The sequence below is a fragment of the Haemorhous mexicanus genome, chromosome 5 (assembly GCF_027477595.1).
Source record: "Haemorhous mexicanus isolate bHaeMex1 chromosome 5, bHaeMex1.pri, whole genome shotgun sequence".
NCBI classification, from domain to species: Eukaryota; Metazoa; Chordata; class Aves; order Passeriformes; family Fringillidae; genus Haemorhous; species Haemorhous mexicanus.
The window spans coordinates 56389373-56407734 of NC_082345.1; the positions used below are offsets into that span (position 1 = coordinate 56389373).

Sequence of the window (18362 nt, forward strand, 5' to 3'; positions counted from 1 at the left end):
CTGAATAACTCCTGAAAGGATATTTCTGTGCCTTTTACTATTTTGCTTCAATGGGAGGAACGAGATTTCAAGGCAGGGAGAGATAATCACCCACAGCTTTGACATACGCTGCAGTCATTTTTAGCATGTCTAATTTGAAAGGGTGTAATCAAATCTGTCACTGTATTTTAAGCATGAAGTTCTTCAGAACAATCATTCTATTGTCCAAAGGCCATTGGAGCTTGTTGTGATAAGACTTTTTATTTGTAATAACATATAAAATGTATCTCTCCCCAGGAAGGAGAATGCCCACAGTTTCTAAACCCTGACCCTTCAATAATACCTATGGAGTACCAAACAACTGTGTATTTTGAGGGAAAACATCTAGATTATTATCAGGTAAGCAGATTAATTCAATGCTAGCTGTCATTTGAATGCCTCTTAAACTGCTTCCACATCCCTAAACTAAAGCATTGGTTCATGTGCCTCGGATATCCTGCTTGTAATTTAAAGCAAGAAAAGGGCTGCACATTCAAGTTTGATATAATATTGGTTACTGTGGTAGAGTCATCACCAAGAGAGAATCAGAGCTGGAGAAAATACTCTAACTATTAAAATGGAGGGGGCATTTTAAAGAATGTTAGCTGGACCTGTTAAACACTGGACAAATATTTTTCATGTAATGAAATGAGAGGAGCTGTAGGAATTGTGAATGTTTCACATCTTTTTCTAATTAAATACTTGGTGGGTTTTGTTGCTATTGTTCTAGAATGACATCACTCGGTGTGCTTAATTTTTTTAAAGTTTTCACCTTCAAACACAAAAATGCACTCATTAAACATTAAATGCTTCTTAGTTTGGATATCATCTTTCACTTTTGTGTGTGTGTGTGTGTGACCATCAAGCCAGAAGAGCAGGTATTTTCTCACCCATAGCAAAGGCTTCTCTTTCTTAGTACTTGCTTCCAGAAAATAAATTATAAAGTCTCTAAGTCAAATAGACCCCAGAGTTTTAATTGCCTTATAGTCTAGACAATGCATAAAATGTTATTGTTAGTGGGATGAAAATGAAGCTTTAAAACCATTTTTAGGCGATAGCTCAAGTACTGTTATCAGTTTCTGTTCTTTGTTTCTGTGTTGTCTTTGTGTAAATGGGAATTGATGATAGATGCACTGGGGATTGCATCGATTTCTTATACTACTGGCCATCTATCTTGGGAGAGAAGGCTCTTCTTTTTGAGGGCTTTTTTTTTTTCCTTTTTCAAATTGGAATGCTGTATATCTTCTAAATTCCTTCTGTCACCTTTGCTGCTCCTGCCAAGGGATGGAAAAGGGTCAACAGGCCTGAAGAGTAGCAATATAGGAAGGATATTTATTCAGAGAAGTGCAAAAAGCAACCTGTAAGCACCATGTAAAGACCATGATGTGTGTCACTACTATAGACATATATGAAAACTGCTATACAAACATGTGTTCAAAAATAAACATTTTTGTTTGAAGACCTTAAAATATATGCAGACAGTGGAATGCAAATTTGGTGAATTTGGTCTGTTCTCCAAGATGCCAGAAGTGGTCCCTGGTAGGACATCTGGCTGTGTGCAACATGTGGCATACAACACGTCTCCTACACCCACAGCTAATTGAAAAGTATTCTGGAGATTATACTTGTATTTCTTTTGCTTAGCATTGGCAAGAGCAGTTTTTCTGCCCAAGAGGAAAATTGTCTCCTGCTCCCTTGTTATAATTGGATGAGCCCTTTCTGTCTCTAGAGAAATTCAGGGCAGATGCATAATCTAGATGTGCTGAATTTGACTTCTAGTGGACCCTTGTCCTCCAAGGAGAAACAGCAGCAGGAATGCAAAAACTACTTCATCTAGTTTATTATTCTATGAATAAGCACTTTAATCTTTCTGAACTACTAGTAACAAAAAGGGAATGGAGAAAAGGCTGGTGGGGTTTTTTAATTCTGTGAGATATCAATTTCATTTAACAAATGCAAAGACACATCCTGTGGATTTGATGCTTTGTCATGGGTAGCAATGTTTAACAGTTTGCCCGCAGAATGTATTTATTTAACTTGGAACTGGGAAGGCTTACAAGGAGTTCAAGTCTCTGTAGGAAGCCAAGGTGAATGCATAGTCCCAAAACTGGAAAGATGCTGGAGGGCAGTGAGCATCAAATGATGTCAGAGTAATTTTTCTTGGGTGGGAGCAATGTGAAAATATCATCTCTGTCATGGGGTCAGCTCCATATATCCTGGTACAGAGGTGCGTTTTTCAGTCAAAACAAGAATGTCTTTAGTGACAGGATTTCAACAAACACACAGTGACTACAGCTGTATACACAGCCCTTTAATACATGTGTTAATAGACAAATAAGGCATGAAATAGTTGTAATCACAGAGGCACTCATGCCTGTGGGATTATTCTATCTGAAGAAGTAACTTTGATGACTGAAAGTTCATTTGAATGAAGGGCATAACTTACACTCAGCCTTTGGTAAACATTTCATGGAAAACAGGGTGGCTCAGGAGAAGCCATGGATGGATATTTTGTAGGGATTGGCCCACAGCCCAAATGCTAAATAGCATTTGGCTTCTCATGTGGAACAGTTTTGCCACAGGATATGCTAGGCATTACAGCATCTTTAAAGCTAGCAGTCATGCAGCTATGAGCACATTTAGGGTCTTTATTGGTTAGTACATTGGTATATCCATTTTCCTCCTGTTTTCCTTGCCTAAATTCTTGCTTAGAAAAAGCAGGAAATTAATGTTGTGATGTCACCTTGAACTACCAGTTCTATTATCTTGGTTTAATCTGTGCTTTACTTAAAGGGGTGTTGCACACCCAGCCTTGCCATGGGTGACTGTGTGCACTGTCCAACATTGTGCATATAAGAATCCTCATCTCTAGGTGCAGATGAACATTAAAGGGCTTACTTAGTGAGTAGGACAGGTAAATGGCTTTAAAAACTGCTGTTGCTGCACTATATCAAGAATTATTTCTATACTGGAAATATAGAAACTGCTATACTTCCGCTGAGGGTGGAAGTATAAACTCACACGTTTTGTATGCTCCTCTAAACTTGTAAATGCTTAAAGTACAAAGAATAAGTCTCCTCATCATAGCTTCCACTGGAGGGAAATAGCCTAGAAGAGGAGGAGCTGTTGACTGTTCTTCTGCCCCTCCTTCCTCTGAAAGAATTTCAGTAGGAAGGAGAGAGAAATCCTAGCTGTTGTCATTCTTGTGGGAGTGGCGCCATCCAGGACAGGCAGAGGGAGGGAAGTCTAGTACTGATCAGTCATATTGCATGCAATTTCTGAGAGGCATTCTCCAGCTGAGTCCTTGAAAGATTGGCACAGTAGGAGAGACAGATGTACCAGCATCAAGATAACCTTATTAGCCCGCCAAAGATTTTCGTTAAAAGTAATTTCCCTTTTGGATTTGTCTTTGTCATGTGTGTCTGATGTGTAACCTGCTTCCTAGTGCTTGCAACACATCTCTTGCCCCCAAAGTATGACTGTGAGCTCTGCTGCCTTCTGCTCAAGAGTCTGGTAAGCAGCTCCTGATTTCAATGCACTCCAGGTATCAGCTGTCACACACACCACAGCTCTCCCTCTCTCCCAGAGCCCGCTGTTAAGCACGTGGGAAAGCCTTACACAGGAGCAGCAGAATTTGAACACTTATGAAAAATATGTTATATTAAAATATGTGGGGCAAGGAAAACAAGGAAGCATTCCTATAAAAAATAATTGTAAGGAGATGGTTTAAAACCTGGACTATGTATATGTTTTCTGTAAGGCAGAATGGGCTGTAAATTTTCAGACAAGTCTTTTCAGAGCTCAGGCAGTAGCTTATTTTCTATATCTAGCTTCCGAGAAGTAAAAGCTTTGTTTTCTTCCATAAAATGACCACCCAGAGTCTCAAGTCTGTTTTAGCCCTTATCTGGTTAGTTGTCCAGATACACGTTGTCCTCCTCAGCCCCAGACCTTGGTGGGCTCATGTCCACTGCCCAGCCTGTCACAGTGAAGGTGCAATAGGAAAGCTTTCCACTCCATTAATAAGATGAACCTGATGTACCAGATTAATTAGGTAAAACCTAGGTACCAGAAGGTACCTGTGTTTCCAACACTGAAGAATTTGGAATACAAATAAAAATGATAAGAGGCTCATACACAAGACTTAGATGATAGCAGGAGACAATGTACTTACCTTTGGAGCAGAAAAGAGGAATCAAGTAACCATTGTGTTTTTGCCGGGTGCACTCCAGACTCAGATGGCTCTGGTCAAAACCAGGGACTAGTTCTTTATGTCCACAGTGAAGTTCTCAAGAAGTTCAGCAAGACCAGTGAGAAGGTCCTGCACTTGGGTCAATGCAGAGGGGGGGGTTGAGTGGATTGAGAGGAGCCTTATGGAGAAGGACTTGAGAATGAAACATTAGATGTGAGCTGGCAATGTGCACTTGCAGTCCAAAACTATAGTGTCCTGGGCTGTGTCAAAAGAAGTGTGGCCAACAGGTCAAGGGAGGTGATCTATCTTCCTCCAACCCACTTTCCTGAAATGTCAGCTGGAGTATAGCATCCAGCTCTGGGGTTCCCAGTACAAGAAAGATTTGGACCTGTTGGAATGGGTCCAGAGAAGAGACATGGAAATGATGAGAGAGGAGGTGAGAGCTGGAGTTCATCTCCTATGAAGAAAAGCTGACAGAGTTGAGGTGGTTCAGCCTGGAGGAGGCTCCTGAGAGACATTTTTGTGGACTTTCAATATATAAAAAGGGCTTATAAGAAAGATGGAGAGAGACATTTTACCAGGGCTGTAGGGTCAGAGAAAGGGGCAACATTTTTTAAAGTGAAAAAGGGTAGTTTTAAAGAGATAAGGAAGAAATCTTTTCAATGAGGATGGTGAGAGACTGGAACAGGTTGCCCAAGAAACTTGCATGTACCCCATCCCTAGAAATGTTCAAAGCCAGGTTGTATGGGGCTTTCTAGGGAAAGGTGTCCCTGCCTATGTCAGACTAGATGGTCTTTGAAGGTGCCTTCCAACCCAAACCATTTTGTGATTTTGTAAAGGTGAAGGTTGTCTTGTCCCCAAGTGAGTTGTGATTTCATAATTCTTTACCAACATTAGTGTATGAAAATATCTTTGCTACTCACTTCTTTCTAATATTCTTCTGGCAAAGCTGTTTGCATGTCTGTCCTATGGGCAGGAGAATGACCCAGCGCAGAAACAATGTCATGGGATGAGGTTTTTAGCCAGCCAAGTTCTTTGACTGAACCACAGAGCAGCCAAGCTGAGAGTTTTGTCAGTGCAGTGGAAGTCAATATGTGCTACAGACTTAAGACAGGAATCAATAGATTTAGGATCTAGGGAGAAGAGAGGGGAAGATGTCTAGGAGGTAGTAACACCCTTAAATTAGTGCTGCCATTGAAGACTGTTCTGTGAAAATACAGCTGGAGTCACGGTAAGGCTGAAGAAAAGGCAGCAAGAGCTGAGAGATGTTCATTCCAGTTTCCCATGCAACTCTTGCATGGAAAACTCTGTCCAGAATCCCTACAGAGGAAACCTTTAAGGGCAGAACTCACACAGCTCTGTTAATAACACATCTGATGTGTGAAGCCATCCAGTATTCACATCTCTCAGCTTTTTCTTATTGCTCCCTAAAACAGAGTGCTATATATGATCTTGCTTTCCTTGAACTTCTTGGTGTGCCTGCCATGAATGAATGTTGGAGGAGTGCAGCAAAGTCACAGATTGCTCTGGCTCAGCTTCTCTCTAGCATTGCTTTAGAAGATGACTGTAAGCAGTTAGCCTTCTCTATTTGGATTTGATTACTTCCAGTGCTGAACAAGATATCGCATGGTGATATTTTACTATGTTTGGTGATGCTGTACAAATTCTAAACTGAAATTTTTTCATCCTTAGGGTAAAAAATTTGTGGTTGGAAACAGCCAATTTGAATTTGAAGCTTCTGTTCATGAGTCAGATGAAGGAAAATTTTCATTCGTGAGTAAAGAGGTAAATGTGAAAATATGATTCACCTACCAAATATGCTCAGTTCTACTTCTAAACTGTTCCAGTAACCACATGTGTCCAGAATTACGCAGGTAACATGTGTTTCCCTCAGAAAAAAGTCACCTCTGATGGAGAGTCTCCTTTGGCAGTAGTAGTCAAAGGCCACAGTTTTGGCTCAGAGCTCCTGAAGTCTCCCCTCAAAGCCCTCAATCTTTCTCCCTGATTTCTCTACCTGTAACCCATGGAATTATTGAACTGTCTCTGGAGGAATTTGAGACTACTACTCTTTTATTTTTCCTTTTTTATGCAATCTAGTGAAATCATTGAGGATAAAATGCAAGAATTTCAGTGCTCACCCTCTCCACATTCCAATTCATTATCTTTCCCATTTTGTATCTGTAAAATGGGAATGGTAAGAATGGTAACAATATGCTGTTGCTTGGCTACCTAGTAGGTATGCTTCTTTCACTCTTGCTTGTTCTATTACGAAAGGAAAGAATATTTTAAAAATTGTCTATTTTCTAAGCTCCAAGTTTGACTCACAAGTATTATGCTGACTTTATATCTTACAAGCTCACTAACTAGTTCTGAGAATTAATGAGCATTTATGCATCATCTGTGCCTAGCACAAAGCATTTGCTTTATCAAGCGTCTGTATTTTTATTTGTTCTTCTTGTTTCCCAACAATTGTCATGGCTGCTCTTTCAGCATGAGCAGAAGCTCATGTCTTGGAGCATGTGAACCTTCTGATTTGGCTGTAAAATGAGGAGGCTGCACTGCAAAAGATGCAAGAGATTTCCCCTCCATGTGGTGCGAGTCTGCTGTGCCCACAGAAGTAATGGGGCCAGATGGTGTGGGAAGGGAGAACTCAGCAGGGTCAGCAGCTATACTTACTGCCTCTGAACAGCACTTTTGCTGCTTTGATACTTATAAGCAAATGTAAATTAAATTAATGAAAAGCAAGTATCCAGATATTGCTGTCCCTTGGTACTTGAAAATTCTAATTGTGAAGGATTAGGTCCATTAAAGCATTTTTCTATAAATATATCTGCCCAAGATGAAAAAAAGCCATAAGGCTTGGGAGAGTTTCTAAAAACCTTCACAGATCTGATTATTGAGAATCATAGAAAATGCACTAAATTATCCTTGCCAAATGAAGATATAAATATCTCTATTATGTCATCTTTTCTAGTTTTCCTACAGTGCAAATGAGACCCTACAACTTAACTTATCCATAAAAACAGATAAGGTCAAGATTGACAGCAAACTGATGGGTAAGTATGAAATATGGGATTAAAGGGAGATTAATTACAGTAAACAGAAATCAATTCCTTCATAATCTGGAGTCTTGTTAATAAGAATGTTTGTAGGTTTTACTGGTTTGGGTGAAACAATTAAATCTGACAGATCAAACGTTATTAATGTTAAACTAATGCATTAAACATCTGTGTTGTCAGCAAGTTTGCCAGGACACCAACCAAGCTGTGTGGAGCAGTGACATGCTGGAGGGAAGGGATGGCATCCAGAGGGACTTTGGTGGGTGTGAGAGCTGGGCCTGTGCAAACCTCGTGAGGGTCAACAAAGCCAAGTGCAGGGTCCTGCACATGGGTTGGGGCAATCCCAAACACAAATACAAGCTGGAATATGAAGGGATTGAGAGCAGTCCTACAGGACATGACAGGGTGGACCCAGCAATGTGTGGGTGCAGCCCAGAAAGCCCAGTCATATCCTGGGCTGGATCAAAAGCAGCGTGGCCAGCAGGGTGAGGGAGGGGATTCTCTCCCTCTGCTCCACTCTCATGACACCCTCCTGGAGTGCTGCACCCAGCTCTGGGCATGCCACATAAGAAGGACATCATGGACCTGTTGGAATCAGTACAGAGTAGGAAGGGCCACAAAGATGATCAGAGGGCTGGAGCAGCTCTCCTATGAGGAAAGGCTGAGAGAGTTGGGGTTGTTCAGCCTGGAGAAGAGAAGGTTGCAGGGAAACCTTATTGCAATTTTTCAGTACTTAAAGGTCATTTATGAAAAGGATAAGGACAAACTTTTTTGCAGGGAGTGTTGTGATAGAACAAGGGGTAATGGTTTTACACTGGAAGAGGGTAGATTTAGACTATATATAAGGAAGAAGCTTTTTTAAAGGGAGGCTGGCACAGGTTGCTGTGCTTGTTTCAGCTGGGGTAGAGTTAGTTCTCTTCACAGTGGCTAACACAGGGCTATGTTGTGGATACCAGAGAGATGGTAGGTGCCCCATACCTGGAAACACTGAGGTTCAGGCTGGATGGGTCTCTGTGTAGAATCACAGAATTACAGAATATCCTGAACTGGAAGGGACCCACAAGGATCATCAAGTGCAACTGCTGGCTGTACACAGGACAATCTCAAAAATCACTAGATCTAGCTGAAGATGTCCCTGCTCATTGCAGAGATTTGGACTAAGTGACCTTTAAATGTCTCTTCTAACCCAAAGTATTCTGAGTTTATGATTCTATAATTTTCAAAATTGCTTTTACTCTGAAGTGCAATCCTAATAGCAAAGCTTCCCAGTTCATACTTAAGTATGAAAATTAAACACTTAAGCATTTCGATTTTTTCTTTCATTGATCTTTTCCTTTCCTCAATGAACTTTCCTCATTAAACAGCAGAAAGAGGATCCTTGTCACAGCCACTCATATGGACTTTACCTGAAATCTCATCTCTTAGCTGTGTCTCAGTTCAGACAGGTTCTGCAGTCCCTATGTTAGCTGGCCATCAAGAAAACACAGAAATATTCAGTGTGTTTTCAGCTCATTATCTATTCCTTCATTTCTATTAAAAAATAAATTAAAAATTATAGCACAAAGACTTGATCTCTGATAAAAATCTCTTTATGAATATAAATTTCATTTCTTTTCAACATAAAATAAAGAAACAATGAAGCCTAGTCCTGAGGTAAGAAAGCTCCCTCAAAATCAATGGAGCAGTATCTAGGACCTACCTTACATGTCTTTGGACTGACATTTAAGGCAGAATATTGCCAAACCTATGAGGCAACCCCCTTGTTACTTGCATGATGGGACAGCATCAGGAAAATACTAGTACCCCAAGAAATTTCCTCTGCAGAATAAATCTTCAGACCATTTTTCCAACTGTACAATATTTAAATTTATTCCCTTTCATATTGGAAGCATGAACTATGTTTTCAGAAGATTTTCCTTATGGTTCTGTGTGCAGCGTTAAAAGACTTAAAAGAGGACCTGGCATGAATTTTATGGGGAGGTCATATTACAATCTCAGACTGTCTTAATTTCCATTCCAGAGGCTGTCATATTTAAAACTGCAGACTTTTGAAAAAATATTCCCAACATCTTTTTTCCAAGTCAGGAAAAAACATTAAAAACAAAACAAAACAGAAAAGTAGCTAAATTATTAAAGAAATGTTATCATTCAAATTGAAATATAGAACACTTCCAAGAGGGGACTTGAAAAATTATCAACAGATGTCTCTTTTTAGTATAAAAGGGATTTTTTAAAATCCAAATTCTTTCTGACTTTCAGACTCCCTTGCCATATGAAATCCAGAGCGTAATGTGTTTTTATGCATGTTGAAAAGAATTGGCTTTGGGTATATGGCTGCTGCTGAGAAGCACCTTTGAACCTGCCAGTGAAAGAACCCTTTCTTTGTATGACACTTAGTGAATACTAAGTTATGATAGCATTTTTACATCTCGAGCCATCAGGGGTTCTGAACAGTGTGAAATCCAATATATCCCTTTTATCCTTTGTCCTTTTATCGATGATATCACAGCTGGTATCTCAAGGTGATGGATAAGAGTCTGAATCTAATGAGTAGCTTGCTGCTGGTACAAATAATGAGCTGATCAGTGAACAAGGGGAGCAGTTAATGCTTTGAGGCTATCGTGGCTTTCTTCATTGCATTTAAGCAACTGAATGTGAGGGACATCAAGACTTTGCAGTGCTGACATTGACATTGTTTACTGAGGGGTGGAACAAGAATCCCTGTCCAACCAATGAAGGAAAATAAAGTAATTGATAAACATATTCCCATGCTGTACCTGGTGGCCATGTGGCTGTCTGGGTGGGAAATGCACAGTTTGGGAAGCCAAGGGGAAGATTTGCTCAACACTATTTCCTGTTCAAGTCTGTGCAGTAGCAGTCTTTCAGAGTGCTGGAATGAGAAAGCAATCTGCTTCCTAGAAAAGCGATTCCCAGTGAGGAAACTTGTCCTTGCCATTGTCCACAAAGCAGAGAGCAGCATACATGGGCTGTCAGTCTGGTGCTTTTCCCCAGCACTGTATCCACAAAACAACACAAAGAGTGGATAACTGACACACAAACTGCAGGAAATATTACTTAGTTTATGTTTGTTGCTCAGTGCTGTCGTTATCGAACATGAAAGAACCAGACGCACACCGCTGCTCCAAGGTGAAGAGCAAAAGAGGAAGTTTATTTTCTGACTCCAACATTTATAGTTTTCCAAAGGTGACAGTGGATTGGAGGGTGACCGTGCCACCTCTGCAATGCCACTGGTCAAACCAACAGTCCATCAAGTCTCTCCTCCTCCGTAAACGAATGCAAAACAATGTGTTATATCTACAGACAGTGTGTGATAAAGTTCTCCACAAGGAGGTAAACATCAGAAGGCTTAGAAAATACTAGAAAATCAGGGCAACACAGTGCCTTCCATATTGATGTGCTCAGTTTATGAAGCAAATGATTCTACTCCTGCTTTGTGCTCATCAATTCCTTGGAAGTTCAAGATAGAGCATCCATTTGATTCAATCTCTTTCTCATTGATTCATTTTTACAAATACCAACGTCCCTCAGTTTTGCATGCACCTCTAATCTTTCTTCAGCTGATTTTGTGCTTGTAAAGCTACTTGAAATCAAGTGGATATACTGACTATAGGTAAGAAAGGGTTAAAATCAGGCTGCATCACTGAATTAACTCTTCACTGTAAAGGAAAGAAAAAACCCTGTTATTATCTTAAAGACTAGCTGTGAAACTGAATGCTGAGGGCTTTAAACATACAGCATTTAGAGAAAAACTTCCTCTATGGGATTACATGTCCTCCTGCAAGTGGCAGAGGCTAGCCAAGATTTGGGCATCTGCAATATTGTTCATGCCTAGCAGGAGAATAAGGCCACTGCTGAAAAAATAATGGAAAACTAGCATTCTCATTTTACTTTTCATTTCACTAGAAATCTGACATGGTAGTCTCTTGTAGATTTCAAGAGCTACTGCTGCTGCTGTTATCTAGGAAGATAGCAAGTGTATTGAAATGCTACTGACTGGAGGATGGTTTTGCCAGTGTTCTTTGTAGAGTCCTGCTCCTCTGAGAGTAAAAGCTAGTTTTAAATAGATGCTTTTAATGGCCTTTACTATATGCATCTCAAAAGGATTTACTTTTGTCCACATCTGTTTACTTTCCTTTATTTCCTGCATCTTTAAGTATGAGCCTCTTTGAAAAGAATTCAGTGTCACTAAGGCTACTGTTTCTTGGGACTTAATGAAGGGAAGGGGAAGATGTTGAGACTCTGTCTTGTACACCCTATTCCCATCTGCAAGCACATTTAACTCTTGAAAGAGCACAGGAGGAAACCTAAAATCTTTTGGCTGCTCTGCTAAGTTAAGTTGATTTACAAGACTCAAAAAGTGGCAAAGCCTCAGTGGCAGAAGGTGAGAGGCTGTGTGGCCAGAAATACAGAGCAGCAAAGAGCAGAGAGAAGCAAGGGAAAAAGGAGCAGAAAAGCAGGCAGCAAGATGTTTTCCTCTCTACAATAATCACCCCACCTGTCCAGGGAGGCACAGCACTCCCATGCTGGGTAATCTGGGCAACTTGCTCACTTTCCCTAGAGAAACGTGTGGTATCTTTTCAGTCTGTTTTCTTCTGGGCTTGTTCTCAAGTGCATCTCCATATGTTTTTTTGTAAGCCCAGGCTCTCCTTATGGTGTTGAACCACCGAGATATGTCTCAAGGCTTTGCATTTTTTTGGGAAAATTAGTTTGATTCAGTGACTGTGCATCATGCTGGAGATTGATGGGGGCCAAAACAAGCTTAGTGTCTGGGACAGTTGGTCTCTGCTTCATCAGTTAGAGAGATACAACTATCAGACTTGATTTCTTGGCTCAGAAAAGCCAGAACTAAACCCCACTGCAAAAGGAAAAAGGTGTACATCAGGATGACAGTTCAAGGCAAAAGGGAAAACAAAAGGAAGAAAATAGAGAAGAATGAAGAAACACAGAGGTATTAACTTGAACAAAGGTTAACATTTTATTAAGTGTTAACTTTCTATTTGGTTCAGGCATGAGTGATGATTATGGAAAGTCCCAAATGTCCTGGAAACAGCCTACAAAGGCAGCTCTCTTCCTTTAATCCTGCAACTGGCAGAGGTCCCATGGCAGCTGATGTCCACCCCTACTGACACCCATGCAGAGTCTATACCTTCCATATATGACTCGGGATGCTCCAGGAGGACCTGATTTTTGAATTAGTCTTTAAACAATTGTATGTGTTATTGAGGTTAGTCAAAGGACTTTGTACTTGAATGTTTTGACAGTGCCTGAGTGACAAAAAAATATTTGCAGACTAGTCATACTCTGCACATGGATAAATGTCAGGTTTTTCCATAGAGAAAAAATAAAATTTTCTCTCAGCATCATTCAGGGGTTAAGCACAGACTGCACATATTACTCACGTGACTCCACTGAACTTTATACTGAGGGTTACTTTTCCTTCCTAAGGACACTGAATATCCTTGAAACAGAGAGGAACATCTAAATATGTTTGCTGTTCATCTTGCAGTGACTCTGTACAACTGCTCCTACGGACGAAGCGACTGCAGCCTGTGCCTTGCTGCCCGGCCCGAGTACAAGTGTGTGTGGTGTGAGGAGGATGGCAAGCCCAGCAAGTGCCTTTATGAGAAGCTCTGTCACGCTGCCCCCACCGACACGTGTCCTCCTCCAGAAATCACTGGTGTAAGATTGCTTTTTTCCTCTCCCTACCAGCAAAATATTTTTCAGGAGAAAGCAGCCGAGCAAAATCATACTGAAAGGCAGATTGTTTTTCCTCGGGTGTTAAGTAAGCCTCTGAAATAGCTGAAAGGAAATAATGTCAGTAGTGATGTGTGTGAGAGATTTGTAAAAACTCAAAATAAGAGATTGAATGGAGTCTTTGGGCCTCAAGCCTTGTCCTCGCTGTATCAGAAGCCAGGGTAGCAGTGCATGCCTAAAACGTGGCATTTGATTCTTGCATTCTTGGCATGCATTTTTTCTCTAATGAAGTCCTTTCTACCTGAAATGAGTCTGTAAGAGATGTTTACTGTTCCTGGAACTACAAATACATAACAGGTTCTTCTACAGGCTTCAAGGTGGACTTTTAAATAGTATTTAATAAGGGAGCAGATTGTTTCTGCATCACAAAGTGTTCTCCAGGTGTCAGTGATATTTTTCAGTCCACACCAGCATCAAATCCAAGGCTGTAGGAACTGAATGTAAGAAGTCAGAGAGGCCAAGTGTGCACCTGGCTTACTCTGCAGTTGGAGCATTCACTCAGGGTCAGGGAAGATTGCTGTCCACGTTGGTGGATCAGCAGGCAAAGAAAGTCATAAATGCATGTGCTCTCCAGAAACAAGCCAAATGCTGCTTTTATGGACATAATTGTTGAGAAAAGAGTGATACATGCTTCCACTGGGCAAATCTAAATTGCTGCAGCAGTAGTATCTGCACTTAGAAACTCTGACACACTGTTTGATGAGAACACATCCCAAGCCATCACAAAATGTGATAACTGTATGACACAGGTTGAGAGCTGTAGCAGGGGTGTTTCACTCAGTAGGAACTGTGTCTGAAACCTGTGGCTCAAACTGGTAGGGACACTGCATCCCTGGAGACTGTGCAGTTAGAGGTGGAATGTGCCTACTGGCAGACCTGCAGTAGACTGAGGAAGGTTGGCCATGAGGGTACATCTAAGAAGAAATGGCTGTTAAACAGCTGAAGTCTGATAAAGAAGGTAAATACCCTAGCAGCTTGACAGAATGTGTGGAGAAGAATACTTGTGTAGTATCTGCGCCCATGATTTGAGGAAAAAGGAAAAGGAAAATCTAAAAAAAAGTGTTTTCACCTGGGATACTGTTTCTACATTATTGTGGATTAAAAAAAAAACTAAAATATTTTAGGTTTCCGGATCTTACATTAGGTTTAGATTTAGTTATGTTCATACTAACATTTGGAAAGAGCTAGACAAACAGCTGAGTAACTTTTCAGCTAGCTTGTTTCTGGGTTGAGTGCAGATGGACAGCCAGTGGCTAGGCAGCCAGCAGAGGCAGCCACATCGCTGTGCTCAGACTTGCTTAGACCTGAGAGACTGATTTTGATGGAGCAGGCATTGAAGTGCAACCTTGCTCTTCTTGATGGCAAACTTGCAGCTCTCCAAAGCTGAAGGCCTGAAAAGGTCTTGCTGAAGGTGCTCCAAGCATTGTGTAGGAAGGCAGCAGGACATCCTCCCAACAAATGGTCTGAATTGAAGTGCCTGTTAGGGCCATATTCCAGTCTGAGCAGTCCACTGCAACTGCATGATCTTCTCTGCCCTCATTTTATTTGCAAATTACTTGGTTAGCATCAGCCCATGATGCAGCACCCTGCCATGAGATGCACTAAGGAAAATCAAGGGACTGGAGGAATTTTTGAAAACACTATGTGGGGCAACACTGTGTGTTAGGAAGGTGCACTGCTCTGCTGTGAACCTAAAGGGATAAAATCACAACAACAGGGTGGTGGAAAAGCTCTGTGGAAGGATTGTGAGAAGGGTGCAATGCATTTGCTTTTCAAAATCACAGTACTTCAGTGGAGGAAGCAAACTTTAAATAGAATAAACACCAGGCAAGAGTTTTGTTCATAACAGTCTGCCACAGGAGACATGAAATCTTCAGCTGCTGAATACTAGTTCTGAGCTAACAGATGATTAATTAACATTAAAAAAGTTGCATAGCATGTTTTTTGTTTGTCCTACAAGAAACATCTGCATTTCAAATGTTGGTAAGTCAAAGTAGCTTTAAATAATATAGAAGAGCAACATAGTCACTGCAGTATTTAATTTTGCTTTTTGTTTTTTTTCATGTCCCTTATGCAAACACAGATTGAGCCAAAAACCGGACCACTAAGTGGTGGAATTCTTTTGACCATAATGGGATCTAATTTGGGAATAAAGGCAGAAGATGTAAAAAACATAACAGTGGCAGACAAGGAATGTCTTTTTAAAGAGGAGTTCTACTCTGTTTCCACAAGGTAATTGATGGATGCTTTTCACTAGATTTTAGAAGAAAAAAGGAACCTCTGAGCATTTTCAAGAAAAGATGATCTTCTTGTGGTTACAAAAGGTTACCATTTGAAGAAATAACTATTGCTATGATATACATGCAATATTTCATAGTAACATGTCTGACTCTTTATTTAATATTGTTACAGATTGTAATACAGCTACAAATTTACAATGGTGCCCTGCCATCCTGCTCCTGATTGAAGTTTCTTGCTTACTTGATTGAAAAGCTTTCATAAGCTATTACTGCACATATACCAAGACGATTTCTTTTTAAATTCAAGGCATTCTACATGTGCATCTAGTCATTAAAACTTTGCTAAATCTGAACCACAGTGAAGCCAAGCAGACAAGATTTATGGGAAAGTAGGGAAAACAAGAAGAAGCTTAAATCTCTTTAGTCTAGCCACAGAGGTTCTTGCCTGGGGCGAGGGAGGGAGCCCAGAGCTCAGGTTTAGCTGTAGATGACTAAGTTTCATCTCTAAGCCAACAAGTCCATGGATGTTGAATTGCCTAAGCAGGTTGGTAGATGTTTTGTGGGTTACTTGTCACACTCTTAAGGAGTGCCAAAAATTAAAACAGAATGTCTAAATTCTTCTAGGTAGGTATCTAGGTGTTTACTACAGATTATATCAAGCTTCTAATTTCAAGGGGGAAATACCCTTTTGATATTAGCTGATGAAAAGCATTGCAGGAAGGTTCAGTAGTAATGTTAAGAGTAATGATGGATTTTTCTTTCATTCACTTTTGAAAGCTGCAGTTGAAACCTTGGCTTTCTTTTCCTTCCTATAATTTAAATTGTAAGACAGTAACTTTTTGCTGTTCCTGTGGCATGTTATGAAAGTAACTTTGAAGACACCTAAGTGATTCTTTTTTAGCTTTTGGAAAATATTTAGCTTTAGTCAATGTGTGGATTAGGCATTTAGAAGCTTCCCAGGCCTCTAGGACTGAAGAAGGTAAAGAATAGCTGTTTCTTACTGCTTCCCAATTTTATTGCCATCACTCCTGCATTTACATGTACTTCCAACCAGTCATCTTTTCCCATTCCCTATTTTCAGTGTTTGCAAATGCTACACTGAATTGCAACATAGCCTTGCAAGAATTTCCCCATCCTCTTGGCTTTTTCTAAAGCTTTTTGATATTTTTAAATACATGGAAAGGAGCCAGAACTGAGATGACTGGTTCCTTGTATCATAGCAACATTACTGGTTTCCTAAGTTCTGGCAATGTAGTAATGGGTGAGAACAAATGCAACTTGCATCATGTCATTTATCAACAAATTAGTGGGTTTTGAAGGATGTTCCTGGCTAAGGAATCTTAAAAAAAGAAGTTGTCAAAATCTTCAAATAGATATCTTTAATTTTCTGTATTTGTCTTCCTCTTTTCTTTTTTATTATTATTAACTTCTTTTTATAAAATTAAAATTAAAAAATAATTAAAAGTGCCTTGTCTTGCCCCCCTATCCTTCTGCAGTTAAAAGCTAATCTTTTTAGGAGACAGTGCCTCCCATGCACAGCAAGATTTAAGACACTTAAGGGTGCTTTCTGGCTCTGGTGATTTAATTGTTGGCCTTGGAGAAGTCATTCTTTGTAGTTTTCCATTAGAAGTGTGGGGGAAGGGAGGCGATGCCAGCGCTGGGAAGGGGAGGGAACTTTTCCAATTAAAATCCCTGCTATGATGTTTCCCCCACAGTCCCCGGCCCCGGCCCCCGACTGCTTTCCCTAGCTTGACATATGGTAAAAATTCCTCCAAAGGCACCATTTCCTGTTTCTGCCTGACATGAAGATACAACTTCCAAGAATACAGTAGAGAGATGATGAGGAACAGGCTCAGGCAGCCATACACATGCCAGGACATGCAAGAATTCCGAGAATTTTGTCCATTTGCCAGTACCCAGAAAAAAAGGCTGGAGTGATCTGCAGAGGGACTTGACAATCCTTTTATTATAAGTCCTGATTTAAGTACATTATACCCAGTAAATTGAAGTAGTTGAGGGGTTTTTTGCCACTTTGGGTTTTTTTAAGAAGTTGTCCACTGATTAAGAAAGAATAGCAATAATCCTGGAGGGAGAGTGACAGAAATGAGCTGTGATCCTCAGGGTGTGGCCTATATGAAACTGACTGAGCAGGCTACAAGCACTATATACCTCCTTATCTAACTGTATTATCAGCTCTCCATTAAGCATTTGTTCCAGTTTTCAAGAGTGTTGAATCCTTATTGCCTTTTAATGCTATTATTCTGTGGTTTACCTGTTTCATATAATAATTTAAACATCCTAGCTATCACTCAGCAGCAGTGTTAGATCTAAGGCAGCATTTTCATGGCTAGTGCTCCTTGACCTCTGATTTTGCATGTGTTATCTGTGAATTTATTTATTTTCAGAGAACAGTAATTCTGAAGGGATTTTGATCATAGGTGTGAAAGGTTTGAAGCTGAAAGGTAGCAAGATGCACAACAAAATTATCAGCAGTTAAAACACACAAAATTATAAGATGGTCTGATGTTTGCATCAAGGAGGTGGGGGGCTGCTCTGTGGGTTTGGGTTTTTCTAACATCACAAAGTTCACAGTAAATCTTGTGTCAGGTTGCAGAGGTTCAACTGACTTATGGGGCTGAATCTGAGTCTTCTGAGAAGGCACTTCTACTAACAGACTGCTGAAGTGGCTGTGTACAGGGCTCAGGTTTCTGTTTTATCAGCCCTTGGATAGACAAGCAAACTGTTCTTGGGTGGTTTTGCTAGGAATCTGAGGCAGCACTGGATTACATAGCATAGGATAAGGCAAAGTTGGTGCTCTTGCTTGCAGTGTGTGTGGTAGCTCACATACATTGCACTGGTATTACAGCTGTTACTTCTAACAGATAAGCTTACATTCTTTCCTTTTAGGATTGTGTGTCAAGTTGGACCAATGAATGAACCACAACAAGGTCAAATTGAAGTTAACATCAATGGAAAACTGGGTAGATCACCAAGTGAAGTATTGTTTACATACCAGGTAAGTGTCTTTTTTCAGAGACCCCTTTTATACTTTGTGTGTGACATCAGTTAAAGTTAAGCAGA

General features: G+C 40.4%; 1 protein-coding gene across 5 annotated transcripts in view; it reads left to right on the plus strand.

The window, feature by feature from the left end:
* The window catches only part of PLXNB2 (plexin B2), a 252813-nt gene that overhangs the window by 188228 nt on the left and 46223 nt on the right, over positions 1-18362 (plus strand). For all 5 annotated transcript variants that reach the window (XM_059847228.1, XM_059847233.1, XM_059847230.1 and 2 more), the window contains 6 exons: positions 277-378; positions 5900-5992; positions 7182-7263; positions 12794-12966; positions 15125-15273; positions 18189-18297. In XM_059847228.1, the coding sequence (XP_059703211.1) occupies positions 277-378; positions 5900-5992; positions 7182-7263; positions 12794-12966; positions 15125-15273; positions 18189-18297 (708 nt within the window). The remainder of the gene's footprint in view (positions 1-276; positions 379-5899; positions 5993-7181; positions 7264-12793; positions 12967-15124; positions 15274-18188; positions 18298-18362) is intronic.